This window comes from Scyliorhinus canicula, chromosome 13, assembly GCF_902713615.1.
Source record: "Scyliorhinus canicula chromosome 13, sScyCan1.1, whole genome shotgun sequence".
Taxonomy (NCBI): Eukaryota; Metazoa; Chordata; class Chondrichthyes; order Carcharhiniformes; family Scyliorhinidae; genus Scyliorhinus; species Scyliorhinus canicula.
In genome coordinates this window covers 100699418-100726781 of record NC_052158.1, presented here as the reverse complement: position 1 = coordinate 100726781, position 27364 = coordinate 100699418, and the positions used below count along the sequence as shown (strand labels likewise).

General features: G+C 46.7%; 1 protein-coding gene across 13 annotated transcripts in view; it reads left to right on the top strand.

Annotated features, from left to right (window-relative positions):
* Positions 1–27364, top strand: part of zbbx (zinc finger, B-box domain containing) — a 165097-nt gene that overhangs the window by 76115 nt on the left and 61618 nt on the right. For all 13 annotated transcript variants that reach the window (XM_038816049.1, XM_038816052.1, XM_038816053.1 and 10 more), the window contains 3 exons: positions 704–813; positions 2534–2613; positions 5353–5564. In XM_038816049.1, the coding sequence (XP_038671977.1) occupies positions 704–813; positions 2534–2613; positions 5353–5564 (402 nt within the window). The remainder of the gene's footprint in view (positions 1–703; positions 814–2533; positions 2614–5352; positions 5565–27364) is intronic.

Here is a 27364-nt window from a genome sequence, read left to right as displayed (position 1 = left end):
CGTGGAATGCCCTACCTGCAACAGTAGTGAACACGCCAACATTGAGGGCATTAAAAAATTTATTGGATAAGCATATGGATGATAAGGGCATAGTGTAGGTTAGATGGACTTTAGATTTTTTCCATGTCGGTGCAACATCGAGGGCCGAAGGGCCTGTACTGCGCTGTATCGTTCTATGTTCTATGTTCTATGTTCTATGAGAGATGATTTTTATTGAAATAAGATCCTGAGGGGAATGACAGGGTTGACACAGAAAGGATGTTTCCCCTTTTGTTAGAGACTAGAACGTGGGGGCGGTGGGGGGCACAGATTAAAAATAAGCAATCTATTTAAATTTTAAAAAATTTCTTTGAAGTCTAGAGTCTGTGGAACTCACTTCCCCAGAGAGCAGTGGAGAAATTATTGAATATTTTTAAGGCAGAAGTAGATACATTCCTGGCTCGCAAATGAGTCAAAGGGTATGGGTGGTAGGCAGGAAAGTGAAGTTCACTCAATGCTTCTAACTTGTATGTTCATAATGCACTCCCTCCTTTTTATGCTAGGGTGCTGTGATATAGGTATGAGTGCAAAGAGAAGTAGGAGGGATGGGGGAAACACGATGACAGTGGCGACTTGAAAAAGTTTTAAAACATTTAAATTGCAAAGCATTTTTTGTGGCACCTACACTGATACCACCACATATATTTTCTTTCTTTTTTGGCAGCTGAAGAGATGGAGGAACATGAAAACTGTGTTGCGCTTTTTAAAGTAGATGAATACTCTAAGGATGCAGAGAAAGTGCAGCCAGTTTTGAGAATTATGGAATTAGAAGAGGTAAGTATGTGTATACCAAGTAAATTAAATCTCTGGGATTGCAAGGACAGAAGCAAATAAACTTGGAATTTTCCACTGTCAAGAACTCCAAGTGTGAAGGTCAGATTTGTATTTCTAAGCCGTTCGAAATCTCGTTGAACTTATGCAATAGCTTTGGGAGTCAGGTCGAAGCTGTGCAGCAAACATTGCACAAGTGGAACTCTAACATCAAATTAAATCTTTCGTGACAGAACAATAAACATTACAATGTTTTGGGCAGGTTGTTTCCACTGGCGGGTGACAGCAGAACTAGGGGGCATAGCCTCAAAATAAGGGGAAGCAGATTTAGGACTGAGTTTAGGAGGAACTTCTTCACCCAAAGGGTTGTGAATCTATGGAATTCCTTGCCCAGTGAAGCAGTTGAGGCTCCTTCATTACATGTTTTTAAGGTAAAGATAGATAGTTTTTTGAAGAATAAAGGGATTAAGGGTTATGGTGTTCGGGCCGGAAAGTGGAGCTGAGTCCACAAAAGATCAGCCATGATCTAATTGAATGGCGGAGCAGGCTCGAGGGGCCAGATGGCCTACTCCTGCTCCTAGTTCTTATGTTCTTATGTTTTGGCTGCCATGTTGGAAGAATATTACAATCTACAACTCCGAAAGAATGTGGACTCTGTATTACTTTTGCAGCAGCTATAACTGATATCAGAATTGAGTAAAACCTCAGCAGTCAGACCCCACGTCAGGAACATGACCCCTTGTGGGCACCTTGCATTTCTCAGGTCAAGGATAATTACTGAAAAGCAAAGTTTTAAATCTTCCAACCACTAGTGAAGAGGAACTTTGTAGAAACTTGTAAGCTTACAGCATTTTAACTTTCCTCAAAATGCTCCATGTTACCTTTATTGTGAAACCTAAGTTTGCTTACTTGAATTAATGACTTTATATTGGCATAAAACACCACATGATGGATGCAACATGGCCAGTGCATTTTTGTGACATGTTTCTTTTGCTACTGCTGATTGACCTTTTACGAGTGGTTCTTCTCCTCATGGGAGATCAATATTTTTCACTGTACCTCAGTACACGTGACAATAAACCCAAATCCATTCAAAGACCTTTTATTGTATCTTAGGAGCTTCAAAGCTCCAGTTTCACAGAAAAACAAACTGAATCGTAAATGCTAACCCAAAACCCTCAAAAGAAAATCTGAGATCCAATGTACTAAAAAAGAAAAATAACTATTTCAGTTACCTTCAGGTAATTACTTTGATCATAGGACTTGCTGTTCTTCAGTTGTGAGTTATGCACTTTAGGGCAGTCAGATTTCCTGAGTTGTAGGGTGTCATGTACTACGGAATTGTCTGTCCCATTGTAAGACTTGTATGGAAAATGGAAGTGTTTGATTGGTTCAGTGGCCAATTTCCAAGGTTAGGGTTATGACACGTTATTGGGATAGAGTGGAGAGAGATATTTGTTTCTTTAGAATGTTTTTATTTAGAATTACCTGACCTGGCCCAAAATATGAATTGTTTTCTTTTACTTAGCATGCACTTAGCTGATCATGGCCAGGCCCAAAATTCCTGAAGAACTTATGGACAGCCAGAGAAAATGGTCTAATATTTTGAGAAATATGCAAACTTTTAGATTGCACTATATTACAATATAAGCATATTAATGATTTGGTTGTGGGCAAAATTATTGTTGAAGCGTACAGTAAATCAAATTGTCTTTATAACCAGACCAATGATGATATATTTGAAGAACCTTCCTTTTACTTGGTTGAAGAAGCTGATTGTCATGGACAAGAAAATAGACCAAGGTAATACAATATTGCACTATTTATGAATGTGTGACAAAAATATCATATATTTCAATATTTTCCCAATATCATTGTGATATACTGCGAAATAAGCTTATGTGTGTACAGGTGTGACTAATTTTCTTAGACTGAAGGCAGTTAAATTGCAAGGTTAAACACATCAAAAAGGGGTTCGACGTGAAATGAAGTACTTTGAAGTGGAGATGAGCATGGCTTAGATGGGATACCAATGAACAGCATCAATGGAAATTTATATTAGGAGGATATGAAGGGTGACTTGACATTTAATTATTGTATTTCAAAAGGAAAATGTACAGTTAGCAAAGATCATAAATTGATAAAGTATTAACTGTATTTTCTACCAAACGTAGTAGCTATAAAATAACATGAAATATTTGTATATTCTGGGAAAGGGAATATCCAAAGGGATATAAAAACAATAGATTTAAAGATGAAAGGAGAAACACTTATGTAAAGAGCGATTGAAGGCTGTATAGGTGGGTGTAGCTATGAGATCCTGAAGAGCATATGTGTTGAAACAGACCTCTGAAGAAGGTAGCCTACAGCCACCCCCAGAGAAGACAAGTGTTGTGTCTGCAAGATTTTGATATAAGCTTTGGTTTTCCAGTATTGAATGAGAAAGGGAGAGGCCTGTGGAATACCTCCCCTGTCACAACACTGGATGTTTGTGGCAATCCTTCTGGAATTTTTGTACAGGAAATCTATGAGCATGTTGCTTATAAGGGGTGTTTAGCTCTGAGTTTAACTAAGCATTACTTCCCAATGCATCTTCCTTGGTCTTCTTTCCACTTGTTACTGTTACATTACTTCTAGGTTTTTCTCTCTCTGTTTGACACTTACATTATTATTTAGAGATGCATTTAGAGGAGCTATGATGCCAGATTGTTATTCTGGAGATTATTGTCATCATCATTATGACCTCACGCTTAACATTCATGTGAGACAATGCCTATTGCATAATTTTAAATAATGAAATAATGACCAAAACTTATTTTTTATTATTCAATAGCTCACAATTGATCAGTGCCTACAGCAGCTTAACCCTTGACGTAGCATTAATTGATTTATGGCGAAGCTTCAATCCCTATCTCAGAAAGAATGATGTGATATGACCCCCTGGGCGAATGTGTTCAATTCTAGCCCCATTTAACCCGGAGTTGCAACGCAGTTGGATTAACCAATAATTCTTAGAAAAATTACTTGAAGTCTTCTGCCCTTAGCTGCCCAATAATTACAGTCATCGGGTTTGTAAATTTAAACTCAATTACCTTTTTATTTATAACAAGAGTTATAATGGAATATGCAGCAAATACAACTGGTTAATGATTATCTAATTCCTAATCCCCACTTTAACTTGCCCCCATCCTCTACACACATACACATACACACACACACAAACACACACAAGACAGACAAACACAGAGGGGGGTAGAGGGGTAAAATAATAGGTCAAAGTAAAAAGAGTCTTTGTTTTCAGCCTGTAATTGTTCCCCGGTAGATTCATTCATTCAAATTCTCTATAGGTTCAGAAATACATCAACTCACAGCCTTTCTGGAGAGAGGAGAGGGGGAGGCAGCAAGTCCTTGGCCATGTGCTTCCAGGTGTCAAACTCTGCTTTCCTCAGGTCTCGGGAAATTATCAGGCAGGATCCAATCACCACCTGTTACTGGGCAGAATACGTCCTTTTGGCCAATTCATTGGCCACCAGCCAATTATCTGAACCGAGTTCCACCCCATTTCTTGGATGCTGAAAAGTCTGGGTCTTGCTGTGCAAAGTTAGCAGCACTATATACAATGTTGCAACTTCTTGAATTCCTCATTTTCTTTGCTACTTGACTTAAAGATATATGTTCATTAAGCATCCATGGATCAAAAATGATGATGGAAAACATAGAAGGAGGTAATAAGGGAATCAAGAGGAATGATCCTTACACATGTCTCAGTGATTTTAAGGGAATCAAGAGGAAGGATCCTTACACATGTCTCAGTGATTTTCTGTCCAGTTGGATTGGCCAGCAGCCCTGTACACCCATCAATATCATTGAGAACTGGCAACTGGTGTCAGTACAGGTCGCAGACAGTACCACTACACTGAGGAACTCAAGTAGAACCAAGGTTCTTGGTCAGGGGGCGGAGGACCAGTTTAAAGAGGCATAGATAGAGGATGAATGGGGGGAACGAGCTTTGGGAAAGGGATGCCACCTATGCCTCGCAAAGAATGTTCTCCCCTCACCCGGTTCTGATACTGTCCCACACAGCTAATGTTGCTGGGCCTCTGGCATGTCGTGGGATTCCACCCCTTCCCCTCACCCCGTCAAATTTCAGACAGGTTGGGGGCAGGCAGGTAGATGGTGGAAAATATATTATGTTCTTCCCACCTCAGCCTAAAATTCTGCCTAGGGAGTCATAAGTCTAATTTACTGTTAAGCAAAGTTAGAGGGCAGGGAATAATTGGATGCCAGTGGACAAATGTAATTCAGTCACCATTTTAAAATCATACATTCTGTGCTTATCTCTATATATCTCTATATATTTCCTATAAATTCTTCTGCCCACATTTATAACTGAAGCTGTAAATGTAAATTTTGCACACTATTGTTACACCTTTTTACTGATGCCAGTGGAAAAGGTTGATGAGAATAGGATGTTTACTCAAGGAATTTTATATGATTTATATGAATATACATCATAGTCATTGCTTCTCTGTTTTATCTCAGAATTTATGGAAGTTTATCTAACACAATGAACACAACATTGCAACCGGAAAACATCACAATATCAACAACTATTGATAGTTCTTCCTCTCAAGCTTCAAACAGAATTGATTCAATAGACTCCAATCACACCAATACAGCAGAAAATGAAAATCAACAGCTATCTCTTCATGACACAAATGGAGATTTAATGGAAAAGCAGCACAATCATAAAGGTATAGAATATCAAATTTTCCCCAGCTCTACTGAACAAAAATATATATTGCAACCCCTATGTCTCCGTGTAGCAGGAATTTGAACATTGCCAAATGTGAAGAAACATGTTGTTATTTTAAATATTTTTTTGGTTTATGGGGGGGCGGGGTGCGCATGTGTGTTTAAAGTTTAGGATATCAAAAGGATGTAGGTGTGAAAGGCTGGTACCAAAAGTAAATATAGCCACATTAAATTTTCTAAAAGTTCAGAAGGAGGCTATTCGGCCCATTGAGTCTGCACCGATCCTCGAAAGAGCACCCCACCTAGGCCCACTCCCCCGCCCCATCTAAGGGACAATTTTAGCATGGCTAATCCACCTAACCTGTACATCTTTGGACCATGGAAGGAAACTGGAGTACCCGGTGAAAACTCATTCTTTGTTTTAAAGTTTCATGAATTTCCACAGCAGAGTGGGAGAATGTGAGAAGCATTGTGACATATCTTCCCTACAGCAGCAGTGGCTTTGCTTTGTGGAAATATTACCAGATTTGTATGGTTAAACTTAGGGAACTGTTGCTTAAATGGGTGTTTATTTGCGAGCCTAACCCAAGTAGATGTTGTTTTGAAATAGAGTTCCGCAGGACTCATTTTGACTGTGTAAATGTAATCTTTGTGTTTAAGTTTTAATTTCTTTTGTTGATAAAGATTTTGATATAATATTTAAAATCTCCCAAAATGTTACTGAAATTTGTGACTTCTGACTTCAGCATAGGTATCATCTCATGGTCAAAATAAGAACATAAGAACTAGGAGCAGGAGTAGGCCATCTGGCCCCTCGAGCCTGCTCCGCCATTCAATTAGATCATGGCTGATCTTTTGTGGACTCAGCTCCACTTTCCGGCCCGAACACCATAACCCTTAATCCCTTTATTCTTCAAAAAACTATCTATCTTTACCTTAAAAACATGTAATGAAGGAGCCTCAACTGCTTCACTGGGCAAGGAATTCCATAGATTCACAACCCTTTGGGTGAAGATGTTCCTCCTAAACTCAGTCCTAAATCTACTTCCCCTTATTTTGAGGCTATGTCCCCTAGTTCTGCTGTCACCCGCCAGTGGAAACAACCTGCCCGCATCTATCCTATCTATTCCCTTCATAATTTTAAATGTTTCTATAAGATCCCCCCTCATCCTTCTAAATTCCAACGAGTACAGTCCCAGTCTACTCAACCTCTCCTCATAAAGAAGAGTTGCGATAGGTTTGCTATGTTTCCCTTTGGGATTTGGATTGTGCAGTAATTACTATTTGACAGATCATAAGATGTGTTCTCCTCCCTTTCCTCCCTTCTCTCCGTTGCCCTCGCCGAGGAGAAGCTTAACCTTCTCTATCACTGAGCTCAATGACATGTTGCCACCCCACATGTGGTGATGGCATTCCTAACTCTCCGACAAATCTCTAATGAGGACAAACACCACCTCCTTCAACCCCCTCCCCACCAACCCATCTTTCGCACCTCCTCCCCCACCACTGTGAACCACTCGTGTGACTAACGGCGCCCCCTCTGTGGCTCCTCAGGAATAGCTCTCCCAAAATCACTGGGAGAGGGTCCAGACTGACAGTAGTGTGCCAGACATCAGGATCCTCACCACCTTCGAAGAGCCTACCCCGGAGGTGACTGGTGTGGCTAAGGACAGGGCAGTCACCAATGCGGAGGCTGGCGGATGCCGCAGAGGTGAGGAACCACCAGGCTTCACCCTGTGGATCTGTCAAACTTGAGTTGTTATTGCCTTGTTGACTGACCCATCCCTCCCACTAACCACATGTCCATTCTACCGCAGGTCCTCCAGCTAACGGCACCGGCCCATCCCAGTTAGCACTCTCTCCAGTCTCATGGGACCACCTCAGACTAGAGCTCTGAGGATGCCACCGTACTAGCCATATCAGAGCTGTCACAGCACCCTCCATCAGCGCAGATACACGCACTTCGGTGGGAAATGTTCGTGGTCAGGCTTCTGGGGCTCAATCCTGTGAGCACCACATTGCTGATGATGTGCATCAGGTGGAGGCAGGAACCCCCAGGAGAGACAGCAGTCGAAGATCTGCTGGATCCCAGGACGCAGCTGGGTTCCAGCCTGATATTGAGTCTGTAGAAGAGGTATTCCTGGAGCAGATGGAGATGTTTGGGAGTGGCTGGGACATTCAGAGGGAGATGTAGCGTCACTCCATCAGATTCATAGCCGCTTGGAGGAGTCCCAGAGGCTGCGGGCGCAGGAGATGTCAGCGTTCAAGCATGGCACCGAGGCCATCACTGCTCGGGTGGAGAGCCTGGTGCACGACGTCGGCACCATTAGTGAAGGTGTCCAAGGCATTGCATAGTTGGTGACGGTCATGGCTGAGGGTCTAGGCAGAATGTCTGTCTTGCTGGGGAATGTCACCCAGTACCAAGCTAACCTTGATAAGGTTCTGCGGGACATGTCCTACTCTCAGATGGGAATGGCCTGGGCACTATGGAGCGTGTCCCAGTCACAGGTGGGCATTGCCAAGGTACTGCAGAGCATGGCCGAATCACTGAGGAGCATTGCTGAAGGCATAGGCATGATGATGCGGACCTTGGGGAACCGCCAAGATTGGCAAAGCCAAATGATGCAGGGGCAGCCGAGGTTTGAACCAGCTGCCTCTCCATCCCAAGGTGAAACCCAGGGTCCTGTGGGCATTGAGCGGGTGGAGAGGGTGCCGGGTGCCAACCTGGACCCGTCTCATGGAGTGGCGATGGTGGCCAGCAGTTTCTCCAATTTCCACCCGTCTGATGAGGCCGCATCTCACAGCCAGCACATGGGACAGACCGGCATGACTGTGCATGTGCTGCTGACAAGTTAGCCAGGGTCCTCCAGCCTCAGAGGCCCCAGAGGATGTCCAGCAGGGGCATCGAAGGCTACGGGATGTGGTAAGCAGTTGGCTGCCTCCACCTTAGATGTGCATCCTGGGGACACACCAAGACGTAGTGGTAGAGCTAGGAGGGCCAAGTACATCGAGGATCACTGAGGGCACTGGGGGAGGGGGTGAGAGAGGTAGGCAGGGAATGAGAGGGCTGGGGTTGGAGGAGGGGACAGCACCATTGGAAGGGTGCGGAATTATCAAACACAATAAACACCTTTGTGCACAGCTAGTATGATGCTTCTGTCAGTTTCTTCCGCAGTGCGGGCTGGCCTCTGAACCCTTGGCCCATCTCTCCTGGCATCTCCCTCTCCCCGTAGCACTCACCCACCCTCTGTCCATGGCCATACCCCCAGAGCTATGTAACAGAGCTGGGTGTTTGGGTGTTGGCTGCTGCGTGTGTGCTGTAGCCTTCCACAGTGTTTAAGCACAGTATCCATGCATCAAGGTTTGTTTGAGATGCTAACCTGGTGTTGTAAGACTTCTTACTGAGATGCTAGACAATGACTCCCACATGCTACATGGCCCGCTCATCCAAGGGGATCCACGGGTTGTGTGAAGTATTCACGTAACCACGATTGCCAATTCCCTATTAGCAGTAGCTTGCAGCTGCACGGCCAGGGACCTCGGCAGTCAGTGGGGGTTATAGGTGGTCATTGGGGCAGATGGGCAGCATCAAGGGTTGCCCCTCTAGAAACATATACACACGATCGAGGCATTGGCATGGTGATGTTGTGCGCAGTTTCCTCTCCCCCCAGCACCTCCCCCCCTCCACCCTCCCATGGCGGGCCACCCCTGCGGAGGGTCCCTCACTCCCAGCTGACGGTCCCCCATCCCCTACCGAGCACTGGGGTGGCACGTACAGCACTCCCGGGCTCTTTGCCGGTGATCAAATATGGCTACTTACCTCCTCCGGGAGGCTGCTGAATGACAGGAGGCCATTGGATACGGGGTGGCTCTTGTTAAGTATATGGAAATAGGGCTTAAGTGGTGATAATTGGTTTCTCGCCCTGTTGTAGCGAGATCCCGATTTCACCTTCGGGAGCGGGCCAGTTACATTGCAAACTGTTTGACGCCTGACGTGGTCTCGTTTTCTGCCTCTCCCGCTATTCATTGAATCATAGAATTAACAATGAAGAAGGAGGCCATTTGGCCCATCAAGTCTGCACCAGCCCTTGGAAAGAGCAACCTACGTAAGCCCACACTTCGTACCTATCCCCGTTACCCAGTAACCCCACCTAACCATTTTGGACACTAAGGGCAATTTAGCATAGCCAATCCACCTAACCTGCACATCTTTGGACGGTGGGAGGAAACCGGAGCACCCGGAGGAAACCCACGCAGACACGGGGAGAATGTGCAGACTCTGCACAGACAGTGACCTAAGCCGGGAATCGAACCTGGGACCCTGAAGCTGTGAAGCAACAGTGCTAACCACTGTGCTACCATGCTGCCCAACCGGCCTAGTTTTGCTTGAGCGAGAGTGCAAAAAGGCCGGAGAATCACGCCTGTTCTGCCTTCTGTTCCCCTCATCTATTTTTCTCCACTTTCTTTTGCTGTCTAATTCAAGTATTTCCTTGTAACTTGCTTGACTGAATACCGGACAGTATGATTCACCACTCGCGACTTGTTACTATTTTGGAGGTAATGTTAAGTTCTGGAAAGATTATTGTTTTTAAATTCATTTATGGGATGTGGGTGTCGCTGGCTGAGTCAGCATTTATTGCCCATCCAGAATTACCCTTGTGAAGGTGATCTGCTTTCTTCAACCCCTGCAGTCCATGTAGTGTAGGTACACACACAGTGCTGTTAAGAAAGGAGTTCCTGACCTTGTGACAGTGAAGGAATGACACATTCCCAAGTCAGGATGGAGGATGGTTTGTGGGTGGGTGGGGAACGTTTAGGTGATAAGCCCATTGGACATAGGAGCAGAAGTAGACCATTCAGTCTGCTGCGCTATTCAATGAGATCACGACTGACCCAATGAGATAATCCCTAACTCCACTTTCCTGCCTTATCCCCATATCTCTTGATTCCTCACTGATTAAATATCTGTCTATCTCAGCCTTGAACATACTTAACAACCCAAATTCTACAGCTCTCTGAGGTAAAGCCTTCCACAGATTCACTCACTCTTGAGAGAAGAATGTCCTTCTTTTTTCTGTCTTAAGTTGGAATTTCCTGACACTGAATATGCCCTCTGGCCCTAGACTCTCCCACGAGGGAACACAACCTCTCAACACCTACCCTGACAAGCCCCCTGAGAATCCTATGTGTCTCATTAAGGTCACTTCTCATTTTTCTAAATTTCAATGAGTACTGGCCCAACCTATTCAACCTCTCCTCATAAGAAAATCCCACCATACCCAGGATCCACTGAGTAAACTTTCTCTGGACAGCCTCCAATGCAAGTAAATTGTTCCTTAGATAAGGGTACCAAGACTATTCACAGTATTCCAGGTGTGGTGTAACGAATGCCTTGTATATTTTTAGCAAGACTTCCCTATTTTTATACTCTATTTCCTTTGAAATAAAATCAACATTCCATTCGCCTTTCCTATTACCTGCTGAACCTGCATGCTAGGTTTTTGTGATTTATGAATCGGGACCCCCTAATACCTCTGTGCTGCAGCTTTCTGCAGTCTTTCTCCATTTAAATAATATTCAGCTCCTTTATTTTTCCTACCAAAGTGCATAACTTCATATTTTCCTACATTACATTTCCTTTGCCAAGTCTTTCCCTGTGATGTTCCCATGCACCTGTGCCCCTTGTCCTTCTAATTGGTAGTGGTTCAGGGCTTGGAAGATGCTGTTGAAAGAGCCTTGGTGTAGAAAATCTTGTAGATTCTACACACTGTTGCCACTGTTCGCCGGTGGTGGAGGGAGTGAATTTGGAAGGGGTGTCAAATGTCTTAAGTGTGTTGGAGCTGCACTCATCCAGGCAAGTGGAGAGTATTCCATCACACTCCTGACCTGTACCTTGTAGATCGTGGAGAGGCTTTGAGAAGAAAGGCGGGGTGGGGTGGGGGGAATGGCACTTGCCACAGGATTCCTAGCCTCTGACCTGCTCTTGCAGTCACAGTATTTATATGGCTAGTCCAGTTCAGGTTTTGGTCAATGGTAACTTGACAGTGTGGGATTCAGCAATGATAATCCCATTGAATGTCAAGGGTCGATGGTTAGATTTTCTCTTGCCTGAGATGGGCATTGCCTGGCAATTGTGTGGTGCGAATGTTCCTTGTTATTTGTCAGCAGAAGCCTTGATATTGTCCAGGTCTTGTTGCATTTGGATGTGGACTGCTTCAGTATCTGGGGAGTGGTGAATGGTGCTGAACATCCCCACTTCTGACTTTATGGTGGAGGAAGGTCATTTGTGAAGCAGCTGTAGGTGGTTGGGCCTAGGACACCACCTTTGAGGAATTCCTGCAGTGATGTCCTTGAACCGCGATGATTGACTTCCAACCATCACAACCATCGTCTTATGTGCCAGATATGACTCCAACCTGCGGAGGACTTCCCCCTGATTCCCATTGACTCCAGTTTTGCTGGGGTTGCTGGATGTCACACTTGGTCAATGCTCTCTTAATGTTAAGGGCAGTCAATGTCACCTCACGTCTGCTGTTCTATCATTGTTTGAACCAAGGCTGTAATGAGGTCCGGTGCTGAGTGACCCTGGCGGAATTCAAACTTGACTGTCACTGGGCAGATTGTTGCTAAGGAATTGGCACTTGATAACACTCTTGATAGCCCTTTCCATCACTTTACTGATGATAAAGACTAGATGGGTGGGGCAGTAATTGGCTGGGTTGGATTGGTCCTGCTTTTTGTGTACAGGGCATAGCATATATATGGGTAATTTTCCACATTGCAGGGTAGATACCAGTGTTGTAGTTGTACTGGGACAGCTTGGCCAGGGGTGTGGCAGGTTCTGGAGCACACATCTTGTTGCCGGAATGTTGTCAGGTCCCAGAGCCTTTGCAGTACCTAGTGCCTTTATCCATTTCCAGATAACACCTGGAGTGAATTGAATTGGCTGAAAGCTCGCAATTGTGACATTGGGAACCTCTGGAGGAGGCTGAGATGGATCACCCACTCGGCACTTCTGGTTTAAAGTTGCAGCAAATGTCTCAGCCTTCTCTTTTGCACTTATATGCTGGGCTGCCCCATTGTTCAAGATATTTGTGGAGCCCCCTCCTTCAGTGAGTTGTTTAATTGTCCATCACCATTTATGACTGGATGTGACATAAATGCAGGGCTTTGATCTATTCTGCTGATTGTGCAATATTTTAGTTCTGCCTCTTGTTGCTTAATGCTGTTTGGCGTGCAAGTAGTCCTGTGTTGTAGCTTCACCGGGTTGACCCGTCATTTTTAGTTAAGCCTGGTGTTGCTCCTTGCATGCCCACCTGCACTCATCATTGAACCAGGGTTTGTCTCTCAGCTTGATGGTAATGGTAGAGTTGGAAATATGCTGGGCCATGAGATTAAAGATTGGTTGTTGAGTTCAATCTTGCTGCTGCTGCTAATGGCCCACAGTGCTTTATGGATGCTGAGTCTTGAGTGGCTAGAACTGTTCGAAGTTTATCTCAGTTAGCACGGTGGTAGTGCCGTATAACATGATTGAAGGTATCCTCAATGTAAAGAAGGACCTTCATCTCCACAAGGACTGACCGGTGGGCGGTAATTCCTGCTGAAACTGTCATAGACTAATGCACTTGCGGCAGGGAAGTTGCTGAAGGTGAGGCCAAGCATGTGTTTTCCTCTTGGTTGTTTGCCCATGACCTGCCGCAGACGCAGTCTAGCAGCTATGTCCTTTAGGACACGGCCAACTCGGCCTGTGATGATGCTACAAAGTCACTCTTGGTGATGGACATTGACATCCACAACCCAGGGTATGTTTTGCAACCTTACTATCTTTACTGCTTCCTCCAAGTGGTGTTCAATATTGAACAACATAGAACATACAGTGCAGAAGGAGGCCATTCGGACCATCGCGTCTGCACCGACCCATTTAAGCCCTCACTTCCACCCTATCCCCGTAACCCAATAACCCCTCCTAACGTTTTTGGTCACGAAGGGCAATTTATCATGGCGAATGCACCTGACCGGCACATCTTTGGACTGTTGGAGGAAACCGGAGTACTCTGAGGAAACCCATGCAGACACGAGGAGAACGTGCAGACTCCGCACAGACAGTGACCCAGCGGGAAATCGAACCTGGGACCCTGGCGCTGTGAAGCTGCAGTGCTATCCACTTGAGCTACCATGCCGCCCTTTTTAAAAATGCAGCCGCATATGACGACGGGATGTGTGACTGCCTGTCTGTACTGCTGTGCAATTCACCCGGAAACTCCTGGCTGCATAACTAATAGTACAACATCATGTAATTCGGTGGAATTGCCCATTCGGCTCCATGGCGGGAGTCCCTCTGATTCCTGTCCTTGCCACAGGACTTGGGTCAGGAGAAGAAAATCCTTGCCCAATCTGTGTACACGTATAAATAGCCAACTTCCACTATTTTCTGCTGTACACTTTCAGGGGAATTGCAAATTGAGTGAATGCATTTTGTCTGCACTATTGATTTTGGGTGACACCTAGTTGTGATATAAAATCCCAAACTGTGTGTTAGTTATGACTGTGTTACCTTTGTGTGTTTATTGGGGGAGGTGTGAATGATCCTTTACACTCCGAATCACCTCCTAAAGAAAATAGTTATCTGTTTTTTTGACTACAGAACTGTGACTTGCTGAGTGCTCCCTGCCAAATGTTGTCTCTTGGGAAATGGTGCCTCCTCATTGAGAATAGTATCAAAATGTGTATTAAATTGTTCTTATTTTATATAAGAAAAGTTACTTTTATAATGATACCCAAAATGATTCGGAAAAACACTGCAAAAGTTGGTGCACTGCCAAGAGAGGCTAAGCACTCTTAAATCTTATTACTTTTTAATCAGCATTTTTTCGTGGGCCGTTGCAGCTTTAAGTTGTTCAACGTGTGCCTAATTAATATGGTTATAAATAATCTGTTCAAGTTTATGCTCCCCATAAAGTTTGTAGGAGTTTTTAAAAAACATATTACAAATACAAGAATGCCGGGTTTCATGCGATGACGGTTTGCACCACAGGAGACGACGTGTGATGACTGTGATTGGCCGGGGCATTGCCATGGAGAAAGCAACAAGGAGGGAAGCCTATAGTTCCATGGCAATGCCACGACCAATCAGAGTCAACTGGAGAGCACCCCGCTTCTCCAGGGGTGTAAATGGTGATTGTTTAAAACTTGGCATTTTTATGTTTGTCCTGATGAATATAAAACAACGGGCGTGATTCTCCAAGAAGGGAACGCGTTTAGCAGCGTGTTCCCTGGTGCTTGCAGTGCTGAGAAACACATGGCTATTCAATTCGCGTTGAATAAGGGGCCTGAAAGGGGAATGTGTGATTGAGGCCGCTCATAGTTCTGCTTTGTACAGTGGGGGTCTGCTCGTCAGAAAATAAAATATAGATGAGTCCTGATTCACCAGCTGAAGGCAGGGGTATGTGGTGATCGGCAGGAGATTTCATGTTCGACCTGGTGTCATGAGACTTCATGGGACGGAATTCAATGGAAAGATTCCTAAATTCATTTGTGGCACGTTTTTCCAGGGGCTGGTTTAGCACAGGGCTAAAGAGCTGGCTTTGAAAGCAGACCAAGGCAGGCCAGCAGCACGGTTCAATTCCCGTACCAGCCTCCCTGAACAGGCGCCGGAATGTGGCGACTAGGGGATTTTCACAGTAACTTCATTTGAAGCCTACTTGTGACAATAAGTGATTTTCATTTTCATTTCATTTTTCAGGAGTTTTCCACTGCTATCCAATGACATGGCCACTTTTTTGGGCCTTGGGAGGTTTCTCACTGGCTTAGCCCACACTTGGAATTTTTTTCAGCACTGAACTCAGATCGGGCCACCATTTTGAAAGGGTGTCCATTCTCTAAGCCTGTGGGTCTCCACAACCACACCCATGGGAAATGACACCACTCACAAACATGGGCATCACCTCACCCTTCAAGTGAGGACATCCCGCTATGAGGTCCCTGGGGGCCTCCCCACTTCAGGCCCCCCACCAAGCCCCCTTACAGCAATCCGCACCCCTCCAGGACACCCACCCATCACCCCCCGACCTCCCAGAGGCCCCTACTTACCTGCCTGTACGCCCCACCCTTCAACCCACCCTGCTTTCATGGGCATGGCTCCCTTAGGGCTCTGACTGTTGTTAGTGCCACCCTGGCACCCGAGCACCCTTGCACTACTACCCTAGCACTCCTGCCAGCTTGGCAGTGACATCCGGGTGCCTTCGCAATGTCATGGTGCCATTTGGGCAGAGCCAAGGTGCCCACGTTCCAGGGTGAATGCCACCCTGCACCCCTGGGTGCATTTCCGCCTGGTCCACATTCTTGTGGACCAGTACTGATCGTCGCCCGGCTGCAGCCTCCCTGGGGAGGACAGTAGATCCTGGACAGGTAAGCCTTAAGTAGATTTAAGACCGACTTTAGAAAGCACCATTTGATTCCAACTTTTTGGACAGAGTTCTGATTCCGATGCATCGCGGAACTTGGGTAGATCCCGTGAGGTGTGAAGTCTCAGAAGCCCGCAGGAGGCATCGCCCGGGATTTACCGGCAGCTTTGTTCTCTCTCTTGAGTACAACGCGGCCACTGGATTGCACCCAAGAAGTCGCTGTTAAGGCCTCCTAGGGCAACACAGTCCTGACTTCATACCACTGTGCCACCTTCTCTGTGAAGGTAAGGTAAAGTTGGGCTTTATATTGCCGTAGTGTCTCAAGAAATTGTAGTTCAAAAGAAGACCCATGCTTGCCTCATAAAGTCAGATTGGAAGGGAGAGAGCTATAAAGCAACAGAGGGCTTATTGAAGAGCGAGAAGCATGGGGCTGTATTCTACGTAGCCTGGTGCCGAAATCGCGATTGCCGATCAGGCGGAGAATGGATTCCGACACTGGAATCAGGGCCGGTGCTGGTTTGACGCCGGTCCGTCATGCTCTGCCTCCTCCAAACCGGCATCATCATGACGCGTGCTGCGCGCCATTTCAACACTATGGCGTGTCATCGACCAGCCCATCTGCAATGCTCCACCTCCCTTTGGCCCAGGTTCACAACGGTGTGGACCACGTGTGGTCCCAGCAGTTGGGAACCCGGCGTGTTGGCAGTGGACACTGTCCAGCACCGCCACACCCATGCAGGATCGTGCCACTGGCCAAGGGGGCTTCTGCAAGGGCTGGGTGGACTGGTGGGGGGTGTACAGGGGCTGAGCTGTGGGGTCGCGGTTGGCAGATTACGGTTCAAGCACGGCCGTCACCATATTTTACGGCACGACCGGTGCAGGCCATCAGCCCTGCCCATGCGCATCCCAGGACCCAGCCATTCTCTGGCCGTTTTTGCCGCGATCCGCAGGTGTTTCATGCGACGCCAGTGCAAGCCCCTCACCGGTACCAGAATCGGTGAGGGGTTTGCGCCAATTTCCTGTCGTGAACCTCCCGCGGATTCTGCGTTCGCAGCGGCACTTAACTTCAGAAACGGAGAATCCAGCTCCTGATATCTGATGTACTTGCAGTCATGACATTCTCGAAAGATGGTTTTGTTTTGCAAGTCAAAGCTAAAAGCAATCAGTAAACCCTGAGAGGTTGTAAACCCTTTTACTTTATAAGATCAAATGCTAAATTATAAATAAGGTATAATTTACATAAAGCTTGTTTTGAGGACATCTTAGAGCAGTTTATGTCATCAAGGAGATGGGTGGCTCCCAGTTTCAATTTATCTAGTTGTTTGCTGGTAGAGGTTTTTAGTTGCAGTTTGGACTTCCTCTGGTTTGCAGCTCACAGCCAGAGTAAATTACAGTTGGACCTGCACTGTGAGCAATGTAAAACACTGACTTCATCGCTGACCATGAGGAACACTGGTGTGACTTAATCTCAGTTTGAATCTTGCGATGTGACAGAAGACAAAAGATCAGTGCAGCCAGATGCAACGGAATAATGCGATTGACAGTTCCCTTACTAACACTGTTTTCTTCAATGTGCCGTAGCAGGATAGGGAACATGTAGTAGTTTTGGTTTTGTACTTGCACTTGCCAAACTTTCAGTGACTTTTGGAAAGCATCTGTTTCGTCACAGTGCTGAAAGCAATCATAATCCTTTCCTTGCAATTTGAAGTTAAGTTCAATTAGAATTCAAAAGATTCATATAAGACATATTTAGCATTCAACTTTAATTACCAAATGAATCTGCCAGCGAAGAATATCTCTCAAGGAGGAAAGTGTGTATTTTATACCTCAATTTGCAATGTCTGCAAAGTATCCGACCTGTTGACAGCCAAAGTTCCTCTGTGTGGAACAATAAATATGTGTGCCTGTCCTCCATATCAGAACACAGAGCCTCGACAAGCCTAGCATTGAGTGTGCAGTGTTTAATTAAATTCACAACTTTCATAATTCTTTTCAACACCACTTCAAGATTGGATGGATTTCCTTTCAATGCCAATGCCTCATGGTGAATAAAACAATGATTGCAAACAATATCCTGACCAGCTGCTCCTTAATCCTTATTATAACCCCACTTTTTTCCAGACATGTTGTCTGCCCTATCACTTATGATTCCTCTGCAACGAATCCAGTCGAGCCCGCACGTTCCAACCACGTAACTATTCAGCACTTCGAAGATATGGTCGCAAGTCGTGCTGGTTGGTAATGTTAGGTAGCACAACAAATCTGTAATAAATTAATTGTGCGAACATATTTAATGTAAACTAGCAAGATTGCACAATCTGAAATATCTATACTTTCATCTAGTTGTATTGAGAACTCCTGTGCTGATCTTAAACGAGAAATAAACTGGACTTCAAATATCTCTGCAATGTCACAAATTCAGCGAGCCACTGTGTTATTAGGGAAACTGAATTTCAGTTTTTCAGCTGACCTCTCATCTAGGACCGTATGAGCCGTGTCTCATGCTGCAGGGAGAATTAATCTCTCTGCTGTAGTATGGTGCATTCTCTCTTTAGCTACGAAGTAAGCTACCATGTAAGAGGATAATTGTGTTTTGTCATTTAATGTTACATTTCTGCTAAGGACGGCAGCTGATAATTTAAGTTCTCACTGCATCCTTTGAAAAAAAGAGATTTGTTCTCCAGCTCCCCATGCTTCGTTTTCAGATGCCTTTGCAGTTTTGAGGGTTTTAAACTCTCACTCGCTTGTACTTCCCTGCATATAACACACATAGGCTTTGCATCCTGCTTTGCATTGGCACAATTAACACAACCATATCTCAAGAACAGTAAGAAGTCTTACAACACCAGGTTAAAGTCCAACAGGTTTGTTTCAAACACGAGCTTTCGGAGCACGGCTCCTTCTTCAGGTTGTAAGACTTTTTACTGTGCTCACCCCAGTCCAACGCCGGCATCTCCACATCATATCTCAAGAAATCATCTTTATACTGTTTTGTTCCCAATTTAAATTTCTTCTTTGTAGGCCGGAGGACCCGGAGCTCTGTGCACTCACAGAGTCATACTAGCACTGCTCTGTCCTGTTGTGGTCTCACCTACACAGCTCTCCCCAGCAGATTCAGATGTGCCAGTAAGTGCACTGCTAATTTGTGTCTCTGACCACCTCTTTCTTCTCACAAAATGATCCATCACCACAGTCCTTCTAGCAGCTAGAAAATGGAAGAAGCTCTCCTCCTTGATTTTGCGCCAAAAGCACGTACATACAGGGCGCTTGGCATCAAATATACATGCAGGGCATGTGACCTGCTTACTGTTGACTCTTATGGTCAGAAGACTGCATGGCTGATAATATGGCTATTCTCATTTTAAATGCCAGTAGTGGCCATTGGGTGCTTCTTTCAGGAATGGGAACACTGCGCCCGATTGTTCTGTGGCCCTTCCGACACCCGCTCGCGACCCACCCGTGGACTATGATCCGCACTTTGCAAAACCCTGCTCCAGAGGATTGTGGCAAATGTATAGTAGTCCCTAGGATTGATATGTGTTAAAAGAGGGGGCACGATTCTCCGCTCCCACCGTCGGCCGAGTTCACGACGGCCTTTCCGATTTTTCGCGGGAGCGGAGAATTCCGCCCAGGATTCTTGGGGGAAAGTAGGAAGTAAACCTGAGTGCATAACATTTAATTCTGTAGTTTGTGTTTTGTTTAAAAAACATGAAGCCTTGTTGCATAGTTCTATTGGTTAAAACAAGACTTTTGGATTTCTATTTAAATGTTAACAGTCCTACCGAACATTACAGACTTAGTAGGAGATCAACTCGTTACAAATTACATTTGGCAAGTGGGGTGCATTAAGTTCAAAGCTTTCATGAATCACATAGCACATCTTGACAAACTCACTGCATTGTCCATGAAGCCGTTGCAAGAGCATTGTTGACAGTGCATCATTACTGAAACTAATTTTCAATTCCAAATTTATCAACTGATTTCAAATTCAGTTGCCATGGTGTGATTTGAACCCATATCTGAGATCATTTGCCTAGGTCTCTGAATTACTAATCCAGTGACACAACCACTGGACCACCATTTCCCCTCTTAAATGAATTTACTTAAATTTTTGTCACTTGGAAAGAGCTGGAATTGGCTAAACAGGGGCTCGATTTTCCCACTACGTTGAGCCCAGTGTCGATCCTGTGTGCCGAGAGCATCGCTGGGTAGGGGCAAAACGGGTTTGTGCTGGGCGCTAAACCCCTTTTGAATCAGCTGACCTGCACCCCCAGTGCTATCTGGATCACCCCCTCACCGGGCGTGATCCAGGTAATGATATTTAAATAAGCCATTAGGCTAATCTAAAATACAAGGCCGAGTTGAGGCCACATTCGCCTGGCTCCCGGGAGTCACCAGCCACTCCGGCAAAGTCTCTTCTCGGGGCCACATTGGTCTTCACAAGCAGAGCCAGTGGTCACAGGTTGCTGGCCCAGTGCTCGGGGCAGGAACAGCGGGGGGGGGGGGGGGGGGGGGGGGGGGGGGGAGTGAGGAGTGGGAATGGAGACACCCCGAGTGGGACGGCCTCAGTCGCGGAGGCGGTTGATGGACTGCCATCAGTGAGGGGTTGCCCCTGGCCGGGGATAAGTAACAAAAATTTAAGTAAATTAATTTAAAAGGGGAGATGGTGGTCCAGTGGTTGTGTCACTGGATTAGTAATTCAGAGACCTAGGCAAATCATCTGATACATGGGTTCAAATCACACCATGGCGACTGAATTTGAAATCAGTGGGTGTTCCAGTAGGACGCATGATGGCACCATGGTGTTGATGCCATTAGAGATGCCCCTCCGGATTGGATTGGATTGGTTTGGATTTGTTTATTGTCACGTGTACCGAGGTATAGTGAAAAGTATTTTTTTGCGAGCATCGGTGTGAGCAGGTCATGCTCTGTAGTGCCTCTCCAATGTCCACCTGCGCGTCAGTCACTGACTGAGCCACGCCTTGGATGCCACATTCGTGGCATTGACGTCATGCTGCAGGCTCTCCACTGTGGTCGCCAACCTAGCAGTGTTTGTCTCCATGCCACGCATTGCCAGCACTATCTCCTGTACTCACAGCCTTTGGGACTCATCCAATCGGCTGTGGACCTGCTAGAGTGTCAGAGGCACCCCCCTCTGAATCCCATGGCTGCACCGTATTGATTGCATTAGCTCCGGGTAGACCTGATCCAGAGGTTCAGCATCTGACTGGGACTCAACAGGGTCCTAAGACCCAGCAGACCCCCGACTGCTGTCTCCCCTGGATGTTCCTGCCTCCACCTGATGTGCATCAGCAGCTGTATGGTGCTTATCAGATTGTGCCCCAGAAGCCTGTTTTCTACTTTTTGTCCACCAAGGTGTGTGTCCCTGCTCTGGTGGAGGGTGAGGTTGACAGCCGTGTCGCAATGATGGTGGCATCCTTGGAGCTCTCCTCCAAGTTCTCATGTGAGATGGGGCCACCCGATGGGCCGCCACCATTGGATGGTAATCCTGTGGGAGAATGGACATGTGGTCAGTGAGAGGGAAGGAACATCATGCTGGCATGAACAACACAAGTGTGACAGATCATCTGAGTGGGAGCTGGTGGATACTCACCTCTGCGGCATAGGCCAATCTCAATGTCAGTGACCAATCCGCCCTCAGCCACCCCTGCAACCTCCAGGGCCCGTTCCTCTTAGGTGATGAGGACTCTGATGTCTAGCACCCCATCACCCGTCTGGGACTTCTCCCGTCTGTTGTAGGTTCTGCGGGGACACAGAGAGGACATTGTGAGCAACATGCATCATGCATCGTGAGGTGTGGCATGGGGAGGGAATGTCAGACATGGGCACCATTTCTGGGCATGGGTGAGCTGCGACACGCGGTATGAGGCTGGGCGGGGGTGGTGCCGTGCATGGTCGCTGGGGTCGGGTGACTGGCAGGACCCGTGCCAGGGGGTGATGCCAACTCACCCATGTGACCCGATGAAGATCGTTTAACTTCTTGTAGCACTGGGTGGCGGTCCTCCTGGTGACATTACCCGCGCTGACGGCCATTGCCACTTCCACCCAGGCGGCATTGTCTGCACTGTGGCTGACCCTCCAATCCCCTTGGGGGAACAGGGTCTGGACTCACCACGTCCAATAGTTTGGCCAGATCAGCCTCTCCGAATCTTGGAGCTGGTCTGCACAGTGGCATTGCTGAATGCTGTCTGGATTTTGCTCTACGGGAACGGTTTAAGTGCTGCTCATCCTCGTTAGCGGGGAGCTGCTGGGCGCGTTTTCGGCCAATAAGCCAGAGCGACAGTAATTTGCGGTGTGAAGCCCATAGTGCCTCGTTACGTGGACCAATTAATGTTCGATACCAGTGATAGATTCGCCGGGCTGGAAACAATCGAGAAACACCCGGCATTTCCCGCCCAATACGAAACTTAGAATGAATTTGGTTAGATTGCTCCCTAAGTGTGGGTTAACCGGTGAGAAACTCCGCAAAGCCCTAGTGAAATGACAATGTGGGTAAGTACAGGTCTGGGTATCACCCAAAAAGCTGATGGGAATTTCACTGCCAAACTCACCCAAAAATGGCATCTAGGGCACGATCCTGCGGCCTCGGTGCGCTCTTGCTCGAGCAAAACGAGGCCGATGAATAGCTGGAGAGGCCGGAAATGTGTACCGCGCCAGGCACCAAACAACCGGTCTGCTCCCGTAGTCGCAATTGGGATCTCGCCGTAGCGTGGCGAGAAACCAATTATCACCACTTAACCCCTATTTCCATACAATTAATGAGACCCCATATCCAACGGCCTTCCATCATTCATCAGCCTCTCCAGCAAGGGTTCACGCTGGCGCCAATTAGTACTCCTTTTGAAAATCATGAACCTGGCAGAAGGCTTCTGTGGGGAGCTGAGGAGATGAGTAGCCATATTTGCTCACAGGCAAAGAGGCAAAGAGCCAGGGATGCTGGAATTGGAACCCCAGTGCTCGGCGGGGGGTGGGTGGACGGACCCTCGGCTGGGAGGCCCTCTGCAGGGGTGGGCCGCCTTCAGAAGGTGGGAGGGGAGGCGTTGGGGGACAATCGGGGGGGAAACCACGCGCAGCACCACCATGACAACCTCTGGATTGGACTGGGACAGACAACCTCTGTACTGGGGGCAACTCTTGTCCCTGCCCACTGTACACCCATAACCCCCATAGACTGCTGAGGCATCTGGCCGTGCGGCTGAAGGCTATTGCTAATAGGGAATTGACAATCGTGGTTAAGTGAGCAATTCACACAACCCAAGTGGATTCCCGAGGGTGGGTGGGCCATGTAGCACGTGGAAGTCAATGCCTGGCATCCCAACCACACCTTGATGCCTGGACACTGTGCCTGAACATTGCGGGAGGCAACAGCACACGCAGCAGCCAACATTCGAACACCCAGGAGATGGGACACAGCTCCGGGACATGTCCACGGCCGGAGGGTAGGTGAGTGTCACGGGGAGGGGGAGAGATGGGCCAAGCGTTCAGAGGTCGGCCCGCATTGTGAAAAAAAGTGACAGGCATCACACTAGTTGTGGACAAGGGTGTTTATTGCGTGTAACAATTCCCAACTCTCCCAAATGTCCCGGCTGCATCCTGTTGTCTCGATCAGCTCCGGGATGACCTCCTCCACAGGATCAACATCAGACTGGGTCCTGGGATTCAGCAGACCTGCGACTGCTGTCTCGTCTCAAAGAACAAAGCACAGGAACAGGCCCTTCGGCCCTCCAAGCCTGTACCGATCCAGATCCTCTATCTAAAACTGTCGCCTATTTTCTTCGGATCTCTATCCCTCTGCTCCCTGCCCCTTCATGTATCCGTCTAGATAAACCTTAAATGACGCTATCGTGCCCGCTTCTACCACCTCTGCCGGCAATGCGTTCCAGGCACCCACCACCCTCTGCGTAAAGAACTTTCCACGCATATCTCCCTTAAACTTTTCCCCTCTCACCTTGAACTCGTGACTCCTCGTAATTGAGTCCCCCACTCTGGGAAAAAGCTTCTTGCGATCCACCCTGTCGATACCTCTCATGATTTGGTAGACCTCAATGAGGTCCCCCTCAACTTCCGTCTTTCTAATGAAAATAATCCTAATCTCCTCAACCTCGCTTCATAGCTAGTGCCCTCCATACCAGGCAATATCCTGGTGAACCTCCTCTGCACCTTCTCCAAAGCATCCACATCCTTTTGGTAATGTGGTGACCAGAATTGTACGCAGTATTCCAAATGTGGCCGAACCAAAGTCTTATACAACTATAACATGACGTTGTACTCAATACCCCTTCGATGAAGGAAAGCATGCTGTATGCCTTCTTGACCACTCTATCGACCTGCGCAGCCACCTTCAGGGTACAATGGACCTGAACACCCAGATCTCTCTGTACATCAATTTTCCCCAGGGCTATTTCATTTACCATATAGTTCGCTCTTGAATTGGATCCTCCAAAATGCATCACCTCACATTTGCCCGGATTGAACTCCATCTGCCATTTCTCCGCCCATCTCTCCAATCTATCTATATTCTGCTGTACTCTCTGACAGTCACCTTCACTATCTGCTACTCCACCAATCTTAGTGTCATCTGCAAACTTGCTAATCAGACCACCTATACCTTCCTCCAGATCATTTATGGATATCACAAACAACAGTGGTCCCAGCACAGATCCCTGTGGAACACCACTGGTCACAGTTCTCCATTTTGAGAAACTCCCTTCCACTACTACTATCTGTCTCCTGTTGCCCAGCCAGGTCTTTATCCATCCAGCTCATACACCCTGAACCCCATGAGACTTCACTTTCTCCATCAGTCTAACATGGGGAACATTATCAAATGTCTTACTGAAGTCCGTGTATATGACATCTACAGCCCTTCCCTCATCAATCAACTTTGTCACATCCGCAAAGAATTCTATTAAGTAGGTAAGACATGACCTTCCCTGCAAAAAACCATGTTGCCTATCACTGATAAGCCCATTTTCTTCCAAATGGGAATAGATCCTATACCTCAGTATCTTCTCCAGCAGTTTCTCTACCACTGATGTCAGGCTCACCAGTCTATAATTACCTGGATTAGCCCTGCTACCCTTCTTAAACAAGGGGACAACATTAGCAGTTCTGCAGTCTCCGGTACCTCACCCGTGTTCAAGGATGCTGCAAAGTTATCTGTTAAGGCCCCAGCTATTTCCTCTCTCACTTCCCTCAGTAACCTGGGATAGATCCCATCCGGACCTGGGGACTTGTCCACCTTAATGCCTTTTGGCATACCCAACACATCCTCCCTCCTTATGCCGACTTGACCTAGAGTAATCAAACATCTATCCCTAACCTCAACACCCGTCATGTCCCTCTCCTCGGTGAATACCGATGCAAAGTACTCGTTAAGAATCTCACCCATTTTCTCTGACTCCATGCATAACTTTCCTCCTTTGTCCTTGAGTGGGCCAACCCTTTCTCTAGTTACCCTCTTGCTCCTTATATATGAATAAAAGGCTTTGAGATTTTCCTTAGTCCTGTTTGCTAAAGATATTTCATGACCCTTTCAGCCCTCTTAATTCCTCATTTCAGATTGGTCCTACATTCCCGATATTCTTCCAAAGCTTCGTCTGTCTTCAGTCGCCTAGACTTTATGTATGCTTCCTTTTTCCTCTTTGCTAGTCTCACAATTTCACCTGTCATCCATGGTTCCCTAATCTTGCCATTTCTATCCCTCATTTTTACAGGGACATGTCTGACCTGCACTCTAATCAACCTCTCTTTAAAAGCCTCCCACATATCAAATGTGGATTTACCTTTAAACAGCTGCTCCCAATCCACATTCCCCAGCTCCTGCCGAATTTTGGTATAGTTGGCCTTCCCCCAATTTAGCACTCTTCCTTTAGGACCCCTCTCGTCTTCGTCCATGAGTATTCTAAAACTTACGGAATTGTGATCACTATTCCCAAAGTAATCACCGACTGAAACTTCAACCGCCTGGCCGGGATCATTCCCCAATACCAGGTCCAGTATGGCTCCTTCCTGAGTTGGACTATTTACATACTGCTCTAGAAAACCCTCCTGGATGCTCCTTACAAATTCTGCTCCATCTAGACCTCTGACACTAAGTGTATCCCAGTCAATGTTGGGAAAATTAAAATCTCCTATCACCACCACCCTGTTGCTCCTACATCTTTCCATAATCTGTTTACATTTTTGTACCTCTATCTCACACTCGCTGTTGGGAGGTCGGTAGTACAGCTCCAACATTGTTACCGCACCCTTCCTATTTCTGAGTTCTGCCCATATCGCCTCACTGCTCGAGTCCTTCATAGTGCCCTCCTTCAGCACAGCTGTGATATCCTCTCTGACCAGTAATGCAACTCCTCCACCTCTTTTACCTCCCTCTCTATCCCGCCTGAAGCATCGATATCCTGGGATATTTAGTTGCCAATCATGCCCTTCCCTCAACCAAGTCTCAGTAATAGTAATAACTTCATACTCCCAGGTGCTAATCCAAGCCCTAAGTTCATCTGCCTTACCTTCTGCACTTCTTGCATTAAAACAAATGCACCTCAAACCACCAGTCCCTTTGCATTCACCATCTGCTCCCTGCCTACTCTTCCCCTTAGTCACGCTGACTTCATGATCTAGTTCCTTACAGGCTTTAGTTACTACCTCCTTACTGTCCACTAACCTCCACATTTGGTTCCCATCTCCCTGCCACAATAGTTTAAACCCTCCCCAACGGCGTTAGCAAAAGTACCCCCAAGGACATTGGTTCCAGTCCGGCCCAGGTGTAGACCGTCCAATTTGTAGTAGTCCCACCTCTCCCAGAACCGGTCCCAATGTCCCAAAAATCTGAACCCCTCCCTCCTGCACCATCTCTCAAGACACGCATTCATCCTGCCTATTCTTTCATTTCTACTCTGACTACCGCATGGCACTGGTAGCAATCCTGAGATTACTACCTCTGAGGTTTAACTTTTTAACTTGGCTCCTAACTCCCTAAATTCTGTTTGTAGGACCTCATCCCGTTTTGTACCTATATAATTCGTGCCTATATGCACCACGACAACTGGCTGTTCACCCTCCCCCTTCAGAATGTTCTGCAGCCGATCTGAGACATCCCTGACCCGTGCACCTGGGAGGGAGATGACCGCAGGAGACACCGCACTGTCTTCCTGCTTTTTCTCTGCCTTTTGGTCACCCATTCACTTTCTCCCTCAGCAATCCTAATCTGTCTCGCCTTGAGGTTCCTGCGTTCACCTGATGTGCAACACCAGCAGTGTGCTGCTCACCACATTGTGCCCCAGAAGCCTGACCACAAACATTTCCCACCGAAGTGTGTGTATCTGCACTGGTGGAGGATGGAAATGACAGTTGTCACGCAACTATTATGGTTG